Source organism: Battus philenor, unplaced genomic scaffold, assembly GCF_028537555.1.
Source record: "Battus philenor isolate CCGP_79_NKW_IND1 unplaced genomic scaffold, ilBatPhil1.0.hap1 SCAF_1, whole genome shotgun sequence".
Taxonomy (NCBI): Eukaryota; Metazoa; Arthropoda; class Insecta; order Lepidoptera; family Papilionidae; genus Battus; species Battus philenor.
Window position 1 is genome coordinate 9073505 of NW_027181661.1, and position 21897 is coordinate 9095401.

The 21897-nt window shown below is 32.0% G+C and overlaps 1 protein-coding gene across 1 annotated transcript in view; it reads right to left on the reverse strand.

Moving 5' to 3' along the window:
• Positions 1-326: 326 nt before the first annotated feature.
• Positions 327-21897, reverse strand: part of nwk (nervous wreck) — a 44281-nt gene continuing 22710 nt past the window's right edge. Inside the window, exons 2-18 of the mRNA XM_068763917.1 lie at positions 19777-19920; positions 17605-17690; positions 12559-12703; positions 8798-8934; positions 6889-7042; positions 6571-6798; positions 6274-6459; positions 5945-6181; positions 5714-5867; positions 5474-5637; positions 5110-5259; positions 4775-5041; positions 4546-4659; positions 4151-4259; positions 1959-2171; positions 1644-1678; positions 327-933 (exon numbers count right to left, since the gene is read on the reverse strand). Of these exons, the coding sequence (XP_068620018.1) occupies positions 475-933; positions 1644-1678; positions 1959-2171; positions 4151-4259; positions 4546-4659; positions 4775-5041; positions 5110-5259; positions 5474-5637; positions 5714-5867; positions 5945-6181; positions 6274-6459; positions 6571-6798; positions 6889-7042; positions 8798-8934; positions 12559-12703; positions 17605-17690; positions 19777-19920 (2982 nt within the window). The 3' untranslated portion in view covers positions 327-474. The remainder of the gene's footprint in view (positions 934-1643; positions 1679-1958; positions 2172-4150; positions 4260-4545; positions 4660-4774; positions 5042-5109; positions 5260-5473; positions 5638-5713; positions 5868-5944; positions 6182-6273; positions 6460-6570; positions 6799-6888; positions 7043-8797; positions 8935-12558; positions 12704-17604; positions 17691-19776; positions 19921-21897) is intronic.

Consider the following 21897-nt stretch of genomic DNA (forward strand, 5'->3'; position numbering starts at 1 on the left):
AACATTGAAGTTCTGTAAACTATAAAAATGGTTAGTGTAATAAAATGTTCTTTTGAAATACAAACAGTAGTAATTTCTATTAATTTATAAACTCTAACAAAGTTGTTTCTCTACTTGAAAACTATTGTCAGTTATTTAATGTAAAAATAACCTAACTACTTATTAACTTTCACCTGAGTATAAAAGTCTGTATAAGACTTAAGACCTATATAGTAAATTTATTTGAAGGAATTGAAAAAATTAAAAAAAACAGTAATCGAAGATAGATATGAGAAACGGTCTTTTTTCAAAATAAATCCGAAGAGATGATCGGTTGTTTTGACAACAGGGACTATTTATAACTTAGAAGTGACAGTAAAACATTACATGACTTGATCATGTAACGTTATCAAATGATAAATTCCGACGGGTCAAAGACATTGAGTACAGGCTTAGAGTTAGGGAACGAGGTTTCAGTCAGCGCATATATTAGATCTAAGCGTTGGACTCTTTAAGATCGGTGAGCCTCGCGAGTTGCGCGGGTTCCAATTCGTCAGGGATGGATGCGCGTCCGGCGCGAGGTGCTAGAGGGGGCGATTGCGGCGCGGTGGGAGGCCCGGAGGCGACTGAAGCTCCCGTGGATTCACCTTCAGAAGCCGTCGAGCTGGAGGTCGGGTGAGGGACAGCATAGGTCGGACCGTCGCCGGTATCACGTAGGCAGACGGCAGTTTGCTCGGAAAGAGATGATTCTTCGTCTTCGTTCTCGTCTGGCTGAGGTTCGGGATCCGGTTCTGGCGGAGGGAAGGGCTGGTCAGGTTCTTCGATCATTGGCGTAGCGGCTGTGATCACAATTTGCGCCACACCCAGGCCGGAGGCACTCCCTCCGGTCTCAACAATTAGCGGCGCAGGCTTGCTCGGTTGCGGCGGCGGCTGCGGGGCGGGCACTTCTTCTTCCTGTAATATTAATACCTTGCAATAAAATCTTGAAATTATAAATTCTATGTCGGTTGCAATCAAAATTTCAGGCAAATTATTGTATCACTATATGTGATACACTCACATAAAGGCTATAATGTTGACGCATTATAACTTATTATTTAACCTCTATAGTACAATGGACTACTAATTTTAAAGCTATTAAAATTTAATTACCTGTCATATTAACGTATTCTGCATGCTTTATTCATGCAAAATGAAAAGCTATTATTATACTATTAATGAGAATATGGAACGTGATGTTAATAAATATTACTATTACGTTAATGTCTATTACAAAATTTACAATTTTTCTATAATAAAATATTATAAAAACGTTTTCATTTTTGTTTAAATATTAGTTAACGCGATAAACGTATCTTCCTCCTCGTTCCAAAAATATTTATAAAACTATTTTGTTAGTTTAATGGTTACTTAATAAATTCGTCTATTTTTATATTTATTAAGAGAATAATCAATTCCTATTTCGAAGAAAAAAATCAATATGGTAATGGCCTATATTTTTTTTAAGTATTACATTCAAAAAAATCATGTTATTGCAAGTCCATATCTCGAAATAGAGAACTTTAGACGGATAAAAATATTTTAAAAGTCATGTCAGCTGACGCACGCTTACTGTCTCATAGCAAGAAAATAAAGCTTATGTATTTTATAAATAAAAAGCAAACCTCTTCTTCAATATTTTCACCGACAACTTCGTCGACTGGAGCATGGAAAAGAATTCGGAGAGAATTAACGATTACATTTTTAGAAATTCAAACTAAAATATTTAAATTAGTAAATGCGTTTTTTTACTTTTTTAAAATGAAATTATAATTTTAAGTAATTTTACTTCAACAAAGAATTTTTTAATTTTAATTGTGAGCATCTTTAAAAAGATTAAAGTTTTGACCATTTTCTTATAACATAAAATGTGAGACAGTTTATAATTTGTGTAAAATATCAAATTTATGAAACAATTCGCGGCTGACTTCATTACTTACCGACGATGGTGACGGCTGATGCCGTCGGAGCTTTGCTCGGTTCTTGTTCAAAGAACTGCGTGTCATATTGCACGTGCTGGTTCCTACTTAGCTCTAAATTAAAGCTGAAGTCCGGCTGGCTGTCCATCGAGTCATCGAGATCTGCTGGCGGCGGCGGCGGGGGATCGACCGGAGGAGCAGCGCTCTTTATATTGTTGTTGTCAGCCATGATCACTGGCAGCGTCCAGGGATATATGTACCCAATTTATTTAAACCACAGAAAATTACACTGGCGATATAACAATTTCTCTTTAGACTCCATTGTATTACACTTTTTTTAAAAAAAATAAAGTCGATCAACACTAAAAAAAACTCCGCTTAAGGTCTCACCAGGCAAAAGTCAACTACTACGAGTAGTAGCAGTAATAAAAGAAAATAGATTTAATTCCGATAAATTGTTTTTTAAAACCTTACAAACCACGAGGATATTGTTATGAAATGGGTCATAACAAAAATATTATTTAATTGGCGTTAAAAGAGTATCTAACGAGTTTCTTGCCAGGTTCTACTCGACAGAATGAACATTCCGTACCTGACAGTCATCCTATACCGATCAATACATATTTAAAAGTACGCTGTAACAATGTTTTCACCTTACAAAAATGCTTAGCAAAATCTATTCAAAAGAATAAATATTTTTACATTCGTTTATTTTTCAGAAAATGATAGAAGAAGAAAAAGGGTGGGAGATTAGATTAAATAAGACAGACAAAGTTCTGGTAAAGATAGTGCTGTAAAGTAGAAATAAAAAAAAAAAAACATTGCAGTCAACACGAAAATCGTGTAAGTTCAAAAAGTTATTGAATACCAATTCCGTTTTTGTAAAGTTGACACTAAAAAAAATTTCTCCATGGCAATGCATACCTTAAATGGCAAGGCACGAATTAATTTTCACGATGTGATTTCGAGTAGTGAGTTAAAAAATAACATCGCAGTTTTAATCGTGCAAAAATGAGTACATGCACACATGATAATGTAAATGACCTATGATTTTCTGCACCGGAATACTTTACAAATTCTACTGCCATGTTTAAAGCGTGCAATACCTAGTATGGCCATAAGTTATTTCATTAATACGTAATCTTAAAAAATATGAAGAAGAAAAAAGAAAAATATTACAATATTTGATCATATGTACCGCTAATAAAAATAAAAAAGAGAGTTTTAGCTTTAATGTAGTTCATTTATTTTGTCACGATTTGTCTTTCTTGCTTTCTCAAATCATAAGATGACAAGATTTTTGAGTGAAATCACTATCAACAAGTTTACTAAGAGACTTGATTCAAGCCTCGTAGTATCACTCTCCTCTTATGAAGCTGTTCAAATGTAAAATAGTTTTCATCTGCGAAATGCACCATTATATGTTTTGTCACCATATTGTAGCGATGTCATGTTTTCACACAGAGCATTATCGGCCATTCGTTCTTCTGAGTTGCGAAGAATAATATATAAGACGTTTTGGGGGATAATTATATAAAACTTGATCTCATTTAAAATTCTATTCGCAACCGAGTTCATGCACTTTTTACCGTTTAATCGTTGTCGAATTTATCTGGATTTTAGAACTAACAATTCATAAATTTATAGAAAGATGTTATCATAAACTTTATTTATTAAACATTGAACAGGTTTATTACTATACAAAACTCCAACGGTTAATAACAATGCTTGATAATTTCTGATAATTTCAAACTATAAATATATAATTTCAATTCACGCTACAAAATAATTAAATCCCTTTTGATATTTTAAAATTCGCTTCATAAATCAATTACACAATCACGTTTTAACAAAATATATAAAATAGCAGTAAATCCATCGTAACCGTCGCATTTTGTTAATACTAGCTACGTTTATGGCCAAACTAGTTTAAAATATCAGGACAAACATTTACCTAATCAGCCAAAAAGCCTACTAACGCGTCATCAACTGAATAAAATTTTACTACGCACGATTACGCAATCCAATATTACAGCTCGATTTTAAATTTAAAAAATGTCACCATTCGTACGGAACAATTCTTGTAAAAAGACAGACAAACTGAAACGACAGAAAAGAAATATGAAAATAGATTGTTCAAGTACGAGCGGTTTGAGTTAAGGAGTATAAAAAAATTACAACACGAAGAGAAGAATAAATAAATATTATTTTACCCTCATCGTCATAACCAGCATCGGGTGGCGATTTTGGTGGTGATGCAAATACAGGTGGTGCAGAGCTAGGAGGAGTCCAATCTTCTCCAGTACTCAGCGGCTCACCGTTCTAAATTTGAAAATGTACTTAATTTTATTTTATAATGAAGGTTTTAATGTAAATTATGTAAAGACAAGTATATTCTTTGAATATTTTTATAAACAATCTTAAAAAATTGCATCCATTTTTTATTAAATTACGTTAAGAAATCCCGATGATTTATTCTTGGTGTACGTACGTACGCATACGCTTGCTAAATACGTATAATGTATTGTTTGGTGTTAATTGTAACAATGATTAACAATTAAAATAATTTTCAAAGTGTTCAAATTTTATTGATTTCATAAATACTTACTTCATCGCATTCTTCTACAATCAACGACGGGAAATTGCCAATTACGCCGTTAGCTTCTCCGCGCCACCAACCATCGTCTACGTCGTGAGCTTCGCGGGAGATGATACGAATCATCTGCATATGAATTGGTGATTGATTACTATTAATCTTAATCGAAATGAATCTTAGTTTAAAAAACAGTTTGAGACAGTCGCTAAAATGTTTAATTAAATGGTCTTTAATGAATTACCTGGCCCTCCTCTAGGTTGAGTTCATCAGAAGCTTCCGCATCATAGTCGTAAAGAGCGAAGCAGTAACCGAGTGTCGGAAGCTGTTCTGGTTGAACTGTTTCAACTTTGGTGACTTCCTCTACTTTTGACTCTTCGGGCTTAGCTGTTGGAGCTGAAATCACTGATATCTGATCTGGTGACTGCACCACGTCCGCATCTTCCCCTTCCACAGTATAATCCACCGAAGAAAATGATATTTGAGTCACAAGTCCAGGTGTGCTGGAAGGCTAAACAATATAATTGGTTTAATTAGTTGCTAACAGTGTTTATATTTTAGCATAATTTGTGTACATACCTGTTCTCTATCCACATCAAGGTAGTTATGTGGTACATATCCTTCTTCTCCTCTATAGTTTCGTGCGCGTAGCCAACCATCGCCATCTCCTTCACCAACTACTTCTAATTGTTCATTTTCAATAATAGATAATTCGTCTGGATTTTGAGCCTAAAAGTGGTCACACGGGTAAAAAGACAAAAAAGTAATTTGATGATTAAAATTACGCTCTGCTCATAAACATGTTGCACAGGCTTTTAACAAACACAATTCCGCAAAGCAACTTAGTCGCTTTGACTCATAACATGAAAATGTAGCTAAAATATTAATGAATTGCACTGTAACATTTTTATTATTAAGTAAAGTTTAATTAGGTGTTGCTTACTGTGTAAGAATACAAAGCTGTGCACTTGTACAAAGGAGCTGAAGGTGGTTCGGTGGTTTCCGGAGCCGCAGGTTCTGGTTCTGTTTCACCCCAATTAACTTGAGTCGGGTCATCCCACCCAACGGTTAACTGTTCTATGCGCATTCGTTCCTCTTCTAAATCAGCTGTCAATTAAAATTGTTATAGTTAATCATTTGTTACATTTTAGTGTTTTATGTTTTTTTTTAACAAGTTCACAACCATCAACTTGTTCATCATCATCTTGTTCCTCTTCATTTTGTGAATCGGATGTAGTACGTTGATGACCACTTGTACCCACAGTGGCAGCGGCAGACGTGGCCGCTTCTCCTTCGGTGTTATCACTGTCATAGAATGAGTCAGAGCTTGGTTGATCCTGCAATTAACAATAATTTTTACAACATTTTTACTTTAAGTAATAGCGTAAGAATGTTTAATTATAACTCTACTTACGGCTGCTCCCGAAGCATCAGTACGAACGCTTAATAAGCTGCTGCTACGTGGAAGCGTATCTTGTACCGCTAACAAATCAATCTCCTTAAGCCATTCATCGACTGGTGCCCCACTTGTTCTCAAACACTCCAGTCGCGCCTCATATTTGGCTCGTGATGTTTCAGATCGACGGATGTTTGATCGTAATTCATCCATTCGAACTTCTAATTCTGGCCCATTTGGGTCGTTAGGATCAACCTATGCATAATTTTTTTTTAAATTTAGAAATATGGGAAAGAGATTGGAAAGAAATGTATAATTCAAATATTCGTGTCGATGATAAAGCTCACTTTCTGTCCGGCATCTCGCATGCCTTGGTAAAGATGTAGTTTCCGCGTTGCATCTCTCACCAAGGCCGTTTCGCGTACTACACGAGTTGCCCAACGACGAGCTTCTTGTGCGAGGGTCTGTGATACAGACTCGTGTTCCATAGTCACATTTTCAACTGGGTCGTTATCACATGGTTCGAACTCATACTAGAAAAGTAATTTAAATTTTAGTTTCTACACGAAGCAATAACAATTTAAGCAATAACGATAAAGAATAGTGAATGTTAATTAAAGAACATAGATCCGTCACGCATTTACCTGAATGTGTTGTTTAAGGACGGGATAGTATAGATAGATACATTGCAGATTATACTCCCTTGTAAGCTGTTGAGCCTGATCCCTTATTTTGCCGAAAGAGTGTTGCGTGGCAGAACAAGTAAGAAGCTCTGTACGACCCATCAGTGTAAGAAACTCTGAAACTTTCTCATATACAGACGATTCCATATTCTGCATGCACGTCTGCAGTTCCACTAGGAAATAGCGGTTCTGGAAACGACAGATTAATTGCCATATTTTTTTATATTTACGTTAAGGATCGTATAAATATCTCGCGGGAATTACGTTAGATAAATATACCTGATGTGCGTTAGCTGCAGCAATGCTCAGCAAATAATCATTTCTGGCGCCTGTCGATTTCTCTTCAAGTTGATCACGACGGGATGAAACTTTGGCGCTGTTCTTCTGCAGCGACGTAATGGATTGGAAAAAGGAACCCTTTTTCTTTTTTAATCTAAGCGGAAAACAAAAACTTCGTAAAAATTGTGCATGATTACTGGGAATAGCAATTAATCTGGTTTGAATTTTAAAAAACGTATGTATGTTATGTATATATGTTTTGTAAATATAAATTTACAACAAACAATCGAGGAGAGGGTTTCATGGTAAATTATAGTTAGATATTTTATACACACACACACACACACACATATATATATATATATATGTATATATATATATATATGCATATATATATATATATATATATATGTATATGTGTATATATGTTAGACATTATATGTTTTGTATTCTTTCCTCTTAACAATGTCGTATTAAGCTATATTAATTAATACCAAATTCGAAGATTCGCTAAAGTACTGAATAATTTTGGACCTATTATACATGATGTAAATAATGATATTTTTTAAGTATTTTTTTTTTAATATGAAGCACTACGTACGACGTTATATTACACAGTAAATGGATTTGCATTCAAGTGTATAATGAAGCGTTGAAACTTAATCAGAATTTATCGTATAAACAGCTTGATTAGCAGAATTGAATAATGCCTATATTATTCCTTGTTTCTCCTGTACTTGTAATTTAAATATAGTAGATACAGCCCCCTCGTAATTAAACATGGTATTACTTAGATTGAGTTTATATGAAATTATTTTTGTTACCTTTCCTATCGATAACATATAATAAAGTATAATTAAATTGCGCTTTCTTTTCTATGATGTTAATTTCTAATTACTTCATTATTCATGAAACTGTTACATTGTTGTAACAACTAATTTTATGTAAAATATATTTTATAAACGTATATATATTGTAGTGTAAAATATTGATAGTATATATTTTTATATATATAACAGGTTTCTACCTGACTTACTTTTCACGATATCTCCGAAACCATAAGGCTTAGAGATTTAAAAGTTGTTAGAAATATTCCCTTCGCCGAACAAAGCTCAGCTAAGACCGGATTTCACGAAATTCTACACGTACAGGGGTTAGGTGGCTAAATTCTTGAAGCGGGGTGTGGACAGCTGGTATTTAATGAACTAACGATTTGTATTTACTATTCCAGACTAATAAAACAGTGCAAAAAGTCCGGATCAATTTTTAATTTTAATACACTTAACGCGATTTATTTTAAAGACTGTCACTTCAGTTGCTCTGTCCGTTAAGCTACGGAAGTATAAAATTTTTCATTGTAAGAACTATTATGTAAAAAGGTTGCAGGTAATTTTTTAAGATTTATTAGAGTTTAATGATAACATAATTTTGATTGGACATTTTTTATTATTACGTATATATACTTTTTAGCAATGTGAGAAAATATTTAACGAAAAATCAAATATCTAATCGTTCATCATTATCTTCCTGTCAACTGATAGACGACCACTGCATGGCATGGGTTTCCTCCGAATATTGCCTGAATGATCTGCTTTGCGCAGCTAGCATCCAGTGACTTCTTGCGACTCTGACTATGTCGTCGGTCCACCTAGCGGGAATCCTACCCGTGCCTATTCGAAAACGTTTCGACCTCAATGGCTGTGTGTTGCACGAGCGACGTACATCGCTAAATGCCACATGATACGAGAAATATCTTGAAATTAAAACTAAAAACCTTGATTTAACTAATATCATTATTTTCGCATAATCTGCATCACCATATGTTTAAAGAAAACTAAAAGGTTTTAACATTTCGTATTCTAGGAGTTAAATATATAAAATATGGCTGTAGGAACAACTTAAAACTTACTTTTCCTCGATGTCCTTAGCCTTGTCACGAACGTCGTGTGCGGTGTGTTCTTCATCAAAATACAACTTTTTTGTCTTATCCACATCTAGTACTGTCAATTGTAGCTCCTTATGGGCTTGGGCCAGCAAATCTGTACTCTGATAAATGATTAAACTCTTTATTCTATTTGTTCCTCTTTAAATTTCTAATCCTGCATACAAAGTATTCTTTTTTTTTCGTATATAAATTTTTAATTCCTATTTGTGTAAAATACATATGGTACAACGAAACTATGTAAATTATTAAAATTTTATTTGCGGAGAAACTAGCGCTATTTACTTTAAGAAAGAAGTTCAGGGATTTTTTAGAAAGTTTTGAAACGAGAAAAGCTAAATTTGTGACCTATCTGTCAGTTAATATACTCGTATTTATAATTTTAGTCTACATTTTAATCAGACTTGACCATTTGGAAATAGTCTTTTTAAGTAAATTTTACCTATTTTTGAAACTTTATTAGTCAGTAGCCATAATCAAATATAGTCTAACGTATTTTAATTAATTTGTTATTAAAGTTATTCTTTGTTATTTTAAAGTAAAAGAAGTAATAGTTATCAACGTTATTTCCATATATAACGAGGATGTACAAATTAAAGAATTTTTTTAACGAATTTAACTTATACAGGGTTACTGATTGTAGATATAAAAGCTTTCCACGTTGCCTGTATAAAGTGATCACTCTGAAGTATGTAAGATTGCTTTATTTTTTCTATTGGAATACAACAGGTCAGTAACTTCTGGCAGTACATAGTCTACCGGGATAGATAGTAAACAACAATTAATTTTAAAATACATAGTCATCCGAATTTTGAAAAAGTTTTTTCTTACTTTATTATCATTATGTTGTTTATGATTTCGTAAACCGTTGATTTTTATATAAGGTATATCATTCATTAACAGACGGTAAACAAGATATTTATTCGCCCGTTTACACCTAGAATTAATCATTCCGCACAAAGCATTTAAAGTCCCAAAATTTGAGGGTTGTCTTTCCCTGCACATGGAATCTTTATTATGCTCTGCGCCACTTGTCAGCTTTGCAACGTGAAACAGAGTACGTAGAATGTTGTCAAGAAACAAGCAGATTTATTCCGACTAACTGATGAAACTACGACCTCGCAGTCGTATACCCACGAGTTCTCCAGTCCACATCGGTTGTTTCAGGTTTTGGCTGTCCTTTCTGGCTATGTGTACGAAAAACTCCAGAACTCATCAAGCAAACGAAGAAAGACAAAGAAAGAAGCCGAGAAAGAGCTATCGTAGAAAGCCTATTTTAGACATATTTCCTTCCACAAGATATTATAGACAATACTAATCAGGTTTGTGTAAAATTTACGGCCCGGAGCAGCCATCAAGTAAACAAGTCTTCTATTCTTAGCGAGGCTTGTAACAAGAAAACTTTTTCTATTTTCTTCTTACGCTTTGCTGCATTTGTCTGGGTGCTGTGAAATGGAGGTATATTTCCGTATTATGATTATTTTGAAGTTGATTTTCTGTTCTTTCATATTGTAATAAGCGGTCCACGAACGTATCTAGTCTCTTGTAATAATCGCATTCGTCGTAATCTATCACTTTACTATTTTTGCGAACGTATAATGAATGCAGAGCATTAATCATTAAATGTTGAATGAAGTTTGAATGGCTTTTTTATCAGCTTACGGAATTTACGAAATTAACACAAACCCACAACAGAAGTTGAGAGGGCTTTCATTAAAAAATTATGATGTATTTGCCATTTACAAATTTAAAAAAAAAAAACATTTTTGCTGTCTAATCATCATCATCATTTCGGCCAAAAGAAATTGACTGCTGGACCTAAACCTCGACCATATATTTCTAATAATACCGGTTCGAAACGACTTGTCTTCAGCGTCTTTTATGTCAACTATGTCGTTCGTCTACCTTGTGGGCGGATGTTCTAGGTTGCTGCTCTCTATTCTCTATCCTTACAACTGCTGCGACCATGTGTGCAGTTCTGCGCGTTACATAATCCGAAAACTGTCAATTTAACGTACCAATCAGCTAGGATAAATCGTTTATTTTAGTTCCTCTGCGTATCTGTTTTGCTATTTAACAGCATTTATGAATCATTTCTGACTATGTGATATTTATCTATATTACCTAATATCTGTGATATTAAGCCAGCCAAATGAATTATGAGCCTGTACAAAACGATACATAATTCAATTCATTACGTTTACGAAACTAAGTTAAATCGAGCGAGTTAACCGCCAGTGTAACGTCCTTAGTGCAGGAACTGCACCGGTAATTCGTTTACTTTGTGTCCTTTGATTCGCGACCGGTCATAGGCAAACGAATTCGCAACTTTCTAGCTTTAAATTTGATTTTCTAAAGTTAATCATAAAATGCAACATGGCTGATTAATATCGCAAGCTCTTACCTCAAAAGGCCGGAAGAGGAAATTTATACTCTCTTTAGTTATGGAAATAGACGTGTTATTTCTCAAAACACTAGCTTTAAACTCATCGTGTCTATAGTGCAACATAATTTTCTTTCCCACAAACATTTTGAATTTGTAAATATATCTATTATATTTTTAGCTGGCTTTAGTGCATGAAGTTTTTGGTATATACCTGTGCAAAGCGAGTTCTTCAAATTTTTATAGGACCTGTTTTACATATCTTGTTTTCACACACATCCATATTGCGATCCATCTTTTTACGATTGTCAAACAGAATTACTATTATAACCTTTTATCGTCTTATAAACATTATTGAGTGTTGAAAATGTTGTAGGAATTTAAAGTCGCTACCAAAGATCAACGCGCTATAGAGAGAACATAAATCGTTGTGTCATAGAAACAGTACACCATAAAACCATAACAAAATAAAAGCAAAAATCTGAGGCGGTATCCGCTCTCAAATATTATGTTATGAGAGAGCCGATGAAATAATAAAAGTATAGTTGTTTCTAATAGCTAACGGTGAAACTGGAGCCGTTTTAACTTTGAGGAATGAAAACGTTAACAAGTAAAAATAAAATAAGAAGAACAAAGAAGAAAATAATATCCAGTATTTGAGCATCTAATTAATGCTTTTTGTAAAAGAAATCTTATTACAGAAACAATATAAAGTGAATTGCAATAGAGAAGAAGTTTTCTTGAACTACACGCGCATATTAGCCTGAAAAAGTAGTATTATTTTTCTTATTGCACGATCTACGAAATAAACATAAGTTATTCATTAAGATATATGAAGGCGTTTTATGTGATAAAAAAGTTCTGTATATTAATAATAGCTTATTTAATCATATGGAAGCGTTTGATTTCTCCTGAAGATCTTTTTTTTTATGGCCCCCGCTATTGGGGGCCTCTCGTACCCCCTATCTTTTGTGGGACAGGGACTTTTTGGGCAAATTTATTTACCTCGCTGAAGATCACTACTCCTTATTTTTAGTGCTTTATAAATGTGCTAGTTCATTCTTTCTCTCTCTCTTACTTAGAAAAGACAGGTTCTAGCAAATAATTCCTTCATTACAAGTTGTTAAATAAGTAACTTCGTTCCTTACTTGGAAAGCATCATATTAAATTCCGATAGTGACCTAAATCCTTTTCTTTGTTTATGTGTTTGAATTAGAAATACCATAATTGGAAACAAATACCGATGAACGTGCGCCCAATATGAATATTAAATTTATTTAAATATTCTTAGTCGCTTTCTCTAAATTAGCATTTATTTCTACCTTATATGCTTATCTATTCTTACCTTTTTGGCGACGTTAAGTTTATGTTGGCGTAGAAACTTCGCCTCGTCAGCAATCTGCTGTTGAAACACTTCACAAGCTGCTAAACGCGCTCGTGCTAATTTTTCGTTCTCTTCTAGCACGGTACGCCACACGTTCCACATGTTCCTATAGAAAATATATAGTTCATATATGTGATAAAGTACAGTTAATAATAACAAATTAATACAAATCAATCGCTCGTGCTACCGGCGGCTGTTAGGTTCTCAGGTAACATCCATGAGCCGGTAGACGCGACGTGGCTAGTCCGACAGTGGGTGGACCAAGCAGTAGGCGTATATCAGCAGACATGATGATAAATAAAATGACACATTTTAACTATTTTAATAGTTTACTTATTCTAAAAGTTGTGCAATAAATTTGTGGATTAAATAACAAAGAACTTAAGTCAAATCAGCAATTCTGGTGAAATAGTTCATTACTCGAGATGTATTCAGTGAGCAGTGTTTCCAAATCGCGAGCTTGTTAAATATCGGGAATCCTAATTTATTGCCAGGATTTTTGATATCGATCTATATTTCGTACATACTGCTATTTAGGATAATTTTAAAAATCAGAGGTTTCATTATACTTGCTTGTAATTTAAAGTTTACACAAATAAAAAAAACCTTAATATGTACCCTTAACATAAATGTTGGGATTCCTGTTAAATTCTTTCGGTTTTTTTTTCAAAAGTGTAGTGCAGTGTAACACGACCGGTGGATCAAACGTAGCCTAGGAGACTTTAATGTATAATAGATATTAATTTCAAATTCACCCCCATGTATATGTTCAGAAATTATCATTCGTTCAGCTGATATACGAGAATTTGTGATTTTTTTGGAAAATATGCGATTCCTTCGGAAATCGATGATAATATAATGTAACTGTTAGGCCTATGTTCGTATTTTTTGCTTTAAACTAGCCGAATACTTGGTTTTCTGCAATACGTAACCGCAATTTATCATTTCTTTATGTAATTTTTAATTACTTCAAGATGGATAATTCATTAACAAAGTTAAATTATAACATAAACTTTGTGAGACCGTAGAATCTAAAAATCAAATAACATATTTTTCCCAACCTATATTTAGTAGTTTTTACTTCTAGGTTTCAAATAAAAAAATTCTTAAAATTTCAATTACCTAATAATTCTTATTATAATACAATTCATGTAAATGTTACATTAAAAAAAATTAAAAAAGAGTTTTTCGTATAATTAAATAGTGTTTTACAGATTACTAATACGTGTATAATGAAAAATGTCCCAACGCTTTTCACTACGATGCATTAAGTCTGCTACAAACATATGAATGCTGGAATTCAATGTCACCTAATGGATTAACTCGAGGTCCATTACATAAAAGGTTTTTTTTTTTTTAAAAAATAAACAGATAGATATTTATTAATTTTATAAATTATCAAAATAGAATCTAAGGGACTTATTGTTTTCGCAGAAACATTTTTTCAATTACATTGAATTCGTAATTTATCGTAGACGTATTAATGACGAATTATTCGATTGCTTTTCAGATATTTACTTATGGTATAGATGTATTCTAGTGTAATTTTCGTAAGAAGTCTTTTACAAGGAAGAATCGCGGTTTTTATATCTTCCGCTCCATAGGGTGGGCTCCTCATTACATGGACCAACGACATGGTCAAGGTTGTGAGAAGTCGCTGAATACGAGCAGCAAAAGACCAGTTACAGTGGCGAATTTTATAGGAAGCCTATGCAGTGCAGTGGGCGCCTTTTAGCTAATATGATAATGATCCACCGCACATTGGGAAATACCCGTGTAAGTAAAATTGTGTTAGACTATACTTTAAAAGTTAAATTTATAATGTTTGTCATTAATTGATAGTTTTCGCAATTGCGTTACTATTACTGTTTTCCTATTTAAGGGTCCTATTGCCAGTGAGAGTACAGGACTAATGAGAGAACGGTCTCGTCTCTCTTAATGCAATGAGAATGAGAGAGCCGCGGTGCCGCACTTGATATTATGACACCATTTGTAGCACTGTTACAGGCGGGCTGTATAATTTACCATTGAGCGAACGTCCCCGTCCTTCGTTACTTACTGGCATAAATAAAAACGGCAAATCGCTTTTATAAAACGTAACTGTACGTTCAATACTGATGTAGCATGAATGTCTACTTTAAGAAAATATTTAAAATTTTAACACGAAATCGATAGTCACTTTCCTTATAATTTCATTTTAATTAAATTAGTCAAAATAATATATGATTTTTTTAAAAAAAATAAGATTATAGTATCAAAAAGTAAACAAACGAAACGAAATATTTAATTAATAACCACTCGCGACAGTAAAATAACGCAAGCTGATTGAACACGGGGTGAAAAAGTGCGTTGTATTTAATTTTCAGTAATTTTCGTACAAAATCCAAGTTTAATTAATTTAGGTATTTAAATTAATAATTACTTCACATAGATTTCTACTGATTTTTCTTGAAACGGCAACAAAACATTATTAATAAATACAAAAAATACCACGAAAACAACTCTATTTTCGCCATAGTTATGAATCATATGAGATATTGAGTTACATTATTCAAACTCATCTCCACTATTCAGATATAGCGAACATAAATAGTAAGAAAACCGATAACTTCGCTGTGCAAATATAGACAGCAACATAGCATTTCAATATCAAAAGGCAATAGCTTAGCTTGGACATGCAATATACAAACAAATATCGCAACAGTTTGGTGAAATTTCAACACCCAATTTTCAATTTGAGTTTCGACTTTGCTCAAATCTGCTAAAGACGAATTCTCTCAATATACATACGTAATCTTCAAACAGAATGCTTCAAATAAAATTAAGGATATATTCCTTTTGAAAAAAATTCTCTACAGCTTCACGAAATAACTGATCATTGATCATTTAAGCAATAATAACAAATTTAATCTCTAACTATATTGTCAACGCCATAAAAACCGTAATAATATAAATCGCAATGCAAGAAAAAATTTAAAAGAATTTTTTATAAAGATTTAATTAGTAAATTCTTTAATATTACTTTCTCTGTCAATGTCTAGAAAGTCCTGACATTATATTTAAATAAGGAGAACCATTGAGCTGCAAAATTTTACCGCCAATCACTTTGTGCGTTCACCTTTACATGTGCGTCATCTTGTGGGTAGAAATCTTAAAAGGAATACATTAATATTCAAATAATGATTTCATGCGGGAATAGGTAGATAGGTCGACATAATATACATATGAAATAATAATTACTCGAGGCGGCTAGAAATAGTGTGCGACGCTTCTCTTCAGTGATAATAAGGGATAATTGTGTCGACGGCAATTAAGTTATTCCCTTGTACTCATAATTATAACAGAGTACAAGATTCTAGAGGTATAATTTACATAAAATATACATAACAGTAGCAAAAAAGAGTGGTCAAAAGTAACAAACGTGTTTATTAGCAATTATAACACAAATGATTAGTAATTATAATTTAATTATGCTAAAGTAAGAATCACAACAACGTTTAATTGATTACTACAAACTTATTAAAATCGTAATCACTCATCAGACTTCTCTTCTTGAAGATACCGACGTCATATTTAAATAGAAATACATATGCAGGCAAACAATTTTATTTTTGATGTACTCATTATAAACGACGAAGCAAAAGGCTTCATTCTGATTTACGGGCTGAGCCCACAACAAAGAGTTTTCGTCTCAAACCGGTAATATAAAGAGGACGGAGAAATTAGATCGCGGAATGCCTGTCTCTCTTGCCAAAATGTAACCAGTGAAGCACCTTGAGAAAACATCCAGGTTAATATTACTTTAATCGCTTGAACAATAATAGCCTAAATTTTAGATATCATTAAAGTTATATACGTCAATACAATGAAAAATTACTGTTATAATTAAAAGTTTAAGTATCCTAACGAAAAAGGAGTTAAAGTGGGTAATTACCTGTTTATTGTGAAATGTAATTTGTAAAATGCAAAATTTAGTTGCAGTTGTCTCCTTAATAAATATTTAATTTTATTATTTATTTAAAAAAAAAAAAACTGAGTAGATAGGTGGACTTAAATAATAAATGTAAATGTTGCGCGAAGTCGCTAGATGCGGATAAGGCAAGATCGGTCATCGTGGCCGTCCTAGAGATGCCTATGCCATATATTGGGCATCTACCGGCTGATATGATGATAATTAAACAACAGAATCCTTTCTCCAAGCTCACGTGCACTAGTAAGAGCTGCGCGCAGATTGTAAAAACCAAATGCAAATTCGTCGCTATTATTCTCATCGATTACTAAATTAAGGCGTAAGGCTAAATTTGCTAATCTACGAAACTACGGAATTAAGATTTATAGCATATTAATCCGCAGAAACCAAAAAAAAACTTTTGAAACAACGATAAAAATTACGTTCTTTAACCGAAGGTGTATATTGATTGAAGTTATTTAACATTATTGGTTCACAAGAATAAGTAAAATATTTGGCTTAAAAGTTTACAATAACAGAGAAGCCAACTAAAATATTTGTTGACATAACTTTCCTTGTTTTTAAAATATCTTAAAAGTTTCCAATCAACTCGTTATAAACCAATAAAGTTTATGAGTAAACAATCAATTGTTGTGTCGTTTCTATAGCGTAAACGGCGAGAATTTGCAGTAAACTTTCTTAACTAATTTTCATTCACTAACAAGTTCAAATAAATGACAAAAGTTTTTCTTTAAATAATTTCATTAAAATTAGATCATATTAATAAAACTAATATAACGAGTTAAATATTAAAAAAAAAAACATACTGCTTTCTAATAGACCGTGTATTGTAGTAATATTTGTATTTTCAATATAAGTATAGAAATTGATAAATCAGAATCAGACGGGTAATAACAGATTTTAATTCTTATTTTAAGAGCTCTAAATATCGAAAATTAAAATATTAACTAATGTTTTCTTTCCCTTAACGCATAGCTAATAAGAAAGATATTTGCATAATATACAATAAGTATAAAAATATTTAGAAAAATAATTACCATTTCTCTTCAGCTCCATCAACTTTTATATCTGGAATGTTCGGTATTTTCTTATTCAGATAGGCCGACGATATCTTCAACAAGGCCTGTGGAAAAACAACTGTTTTACAGCGAACCAACATGTGTTTAATGGTTGCACACAGTTAAACTGCTAGCGAAAATAACTGTATTAATTGTTTAGACTTTGAATTTTTTTATTAGTTAATTACACTTTATAGTACTAAATAATTATCAAAACGTTTTGCGAGAAACGTACGTTTGCGGTATCGATGTGCTAAATAAAGCGGATATTTTACAAGGTGAACTTCAAATACTAGTCTTTTAATTACTATGTTAAATTTAAAAAATGGACATAATGAATTAATAGTTTAACTATATGTCAATGAAAAAGATATACGTGGCGATAGCTTTGAGTTAATATTTGGTATATACATCTCATTCACTTTTGTAGGAATATTGGTATATATATATATATATATATATATATTTGCAAAAAATTCATACATATATATATATATATGAATTTTTGCAAATTTGCAAAACGAAACAAAATTTTCTAAAATAAGATTTTTATTGTAAATTTAACCCATAAAAATTTAAATGCAATAAGTTAGTTACTATTGGCTGATGATGTCTTGTCGTGATGCCTGATCGTTAATCATTATATAAAGTAAATAGTTTTAAATATTAAACCCTGTTCAAAAATTAGTAAATATTGAAATAATAAACGACGTAATAATAACCTAATAAGAAAAAGTTTCTCCAAAATAAGGCTTTTTGCATATCAACATTAATTTCATTGCATATTATTTGTCATCTATTAGAGTTTTGAGTGATCACTTTATACAGGATGATTGGAAGTAAGTATAAAAGTCTTAAAGCTTTTTTCTGATAAATGAGCTATAATTCACCCCGTTAAAGCATATGTAAATACCTATAAAACCACTGCAATATTTCAAAGAGCGTATCACTTTTATACAAAACATCTGTCAATGTTTTGATTTAAAAAAAAAAAAAACTTTATTTATGGGGTTATTTAAGGTATGATTATGCGTTCTGAAATTGCTAAAATAACTGTCAGTAATAAAGCATAATATATATAAACGATATATTTGTCAAAAGGCTTAAAAAGTTAAATTATTATAGTGGAAATTGGAAATAGTATAAAGTATGTAAATGTACTACTCATTTCAAAACACGAAATAATTAGCCGCCATGAAAGCCAAAATGAATAAGCCCAAAGCTTTGTGCTGCCAGGGACTGTACGCGATCCTCTATTGTGCGTGTGTGAGAGTGTTGCGTAATAAAATCAAAGCAACGTCGTAGTTAAAAGTTAAAGAGTAATACCAATTATAAAAATATTTTTAATGTCTAGTAGAAAGTTTTTTATTTATTTCATTTCAATTCATATATTCAACTTGATTATTGTCAGTAGCAAATTATCTTTAAAATTCTTGTTGATTATTTAAAAAATTAAAACTTAGATGCCGTTAATCTATGCCCATCTCTTTCATTCATTTATTATTGTTTATTATTACAATAGTAATAATCTAATCATCAATAAATTTTCACATTGACTTCTTTTGTTTATAACTCCAAGTTTTTCGCGAAGTTATCATTGACATAGGTGGACAGTAAAAAGTAGGTTCTATAAAAGTAAATATTGAAAAATCTCGTAATTATAAATTCAATACATGTAAAATAGCAATACGATTAGTTAAGACATTTTTTTTTAATTAGACGCTTCTTAAAACTAACGACAGCTATTAAAAAAATTTTTAAATAAATTTTACGCAGAAGTATTTCATGCTGAAGTAAGTATAATCTTTACTTGACTTTAAATCTTTTAAATTTATTCAAATTATTAACACAACAATAGTTTCCTAGAATTGTTAACATTTTGACTATTACGCATACACACGTCACATAGATAGGAATGATATTCATATCTAAAAATATGTCTTTAAATAATACGATAATACGCGACGTGTTTTAGCTTTGAACAAAATGGAAAACTGAAATCTCAGCTTATTTAGATATATAGCTCTGCAAAAATATAGACGTGTAAATACAACGTACACGACTGCACGTTTTTTGTATTAGTAGTTAATAAAAAATATAAAACAAAACTTCTATACGGTCCATACAGAGCAGAAGGTGCAAACATCTCACCTCTGAATACGACTTTTCAATCGCGGAACGTTTGATGATGTATGTTCGCAGGTCCTCGAGTAAATCACACTCATGCTGGTTCTTCGCATGGAGCTTGGATATCTGCTCTGTGTGTAAATTCTTCAGAAACTTTGTATAGTTGCTCTGAAACAAAACATTTCAATTAGAATAATTTTACTAACTTAAAAGAAAAAAGATGTAAGCAAAAGTTAACAGGGACGATTTTTAGCTGAGCTAGATATTATTTATAAATTACAGTTAATCTATTAAATACGTAATAAGTGTAATAGTAATGTAGAAACAACTATCATTAAATATTAAAGATGAAATAAAACATTAACATACGAGTATTGATCGATGCTTCATGTTTTTGACTTAAGTTTATTTTGACGTAGCGAGAATTGAACTACAGGCTCTTTTCTTGCCAATTAATATATGGTACACAATATACAAAAATCAATAGTTTCAGAAATGATAAATAAGGAAATGTTAATATAGCAAAAAGAGCGTTTTAACAATTGTAAACCGAATTACTACGAAGTTATTTAATATTTACTTTACAGAATTTGTGCTGCCAGAAGTCATTGGCCTATTGCTTTCCAGTAGAAAGAATATGTTAAAGTAAAAATTTGGAGTAATCACTTTGAGTGATTTGAAAAAGGTGTAAATGCTTCAAAGCTTTTTGCTGACAAGTGAGCTATACATTCACATCTTTACCTATAACCAATGAATCTGTATTTTAATTTAGAATTGTCAATACAAAACTGTTATTTAATGTAAATATTTTATATTACAACTTGTCTCCGATTGTATGAATGATTTTTCCGTTTAAGAAATAACTACGGATTCGTGTTTTAATGAACTCTCAAAACCGACAAAGAAAATTAAGTAAAAACTGTCTAAGCTTACACAAGTTTTTACGTCTATAAGCTTATGACATGATAACTTTTATGCAAGAGCAAAAACATGTTACTTTGACGTTACACACTCACTAAAATGACTTTCGAGATGCATACGAACAAAGGGATGGGGAATTTCTAAGCCTTGTATTTATTTTAGTCGTATTCAGTTATATTTTGTTTGATTAAGTTTCTTTTAAATGATAAAATTTTAACATTACTTTTCACTTTTGGAAATTTAATATTCAATTCATGCCCCGATGAACGTCGACGCTCTCTTGAACTTTGGACTATCCCGTTATCCGTAAAATAGGTAGTTTGGTATTGAATGATTAAATAGACAACATGGGCGTAAGATTGACACGTAATTACTAGGATGTACAATTGCTGCTGTTTTAATACTGAAATAAAATGTTGATTGAAATGCAGCATTACTTAAAATTTTAACCCATTATGTCATAGCCAAAGTGATTACATTTATTTGTTTAGATTAAACTTTTTTTTATTGTCGCCGTCTCTATTACATAAAAGTAAAAATAAAAGGTAGTACAATTTGTTCTCCCTGTTGCCCCAATAGCTGTGACCATGTCCAATAGTGAGTTTTACTTTTAACATCTCAACGTCAGCTTACTACTAATAAAATTTTATTCTTTGCAGTTATAAAACATTCTTAAATTAAATTTATAAAAGATTTGAAACAATAGTTAAAAATAAAATTTTGTTAACATGGGAAGTATTGAATTGGCGGACATGTTAAAGCAAATATAATATAAAGTGTATGTAACTATGACTTTATTACAGGGGCACTAGCAAAATTTAAAATATTCTAAGCGAATGGGATTCGCGCACGGTTTTATGGTTGAAGAGTGTGCACCGGCTGCAACTCATTCAGCGTCATAAAGAGACCAGCACTCAAGCTCTGGAGAATTTATGCGTTGGCTACAATGTTAACACATTCTCACACTGTTTAAAATAAATAAAAATTTAGATTAATTTTAAATGAAATTCTGACGATTACCCTCCTCATAAAGTATGTAACATATAATAGGCAATCTTAAGGCAGTAAACAAATAAATGTAATATTTAATCAGCGAACAATCTTTTTTGGAACATTATGTATTAACGTAAACAAAATTTAAAGAGAAATACGATTTGAAAAATAACACATTGCTAAACTGCAATTTCTTAAATAAGATCGCGACCGCTACCAGCGTGGCTAATG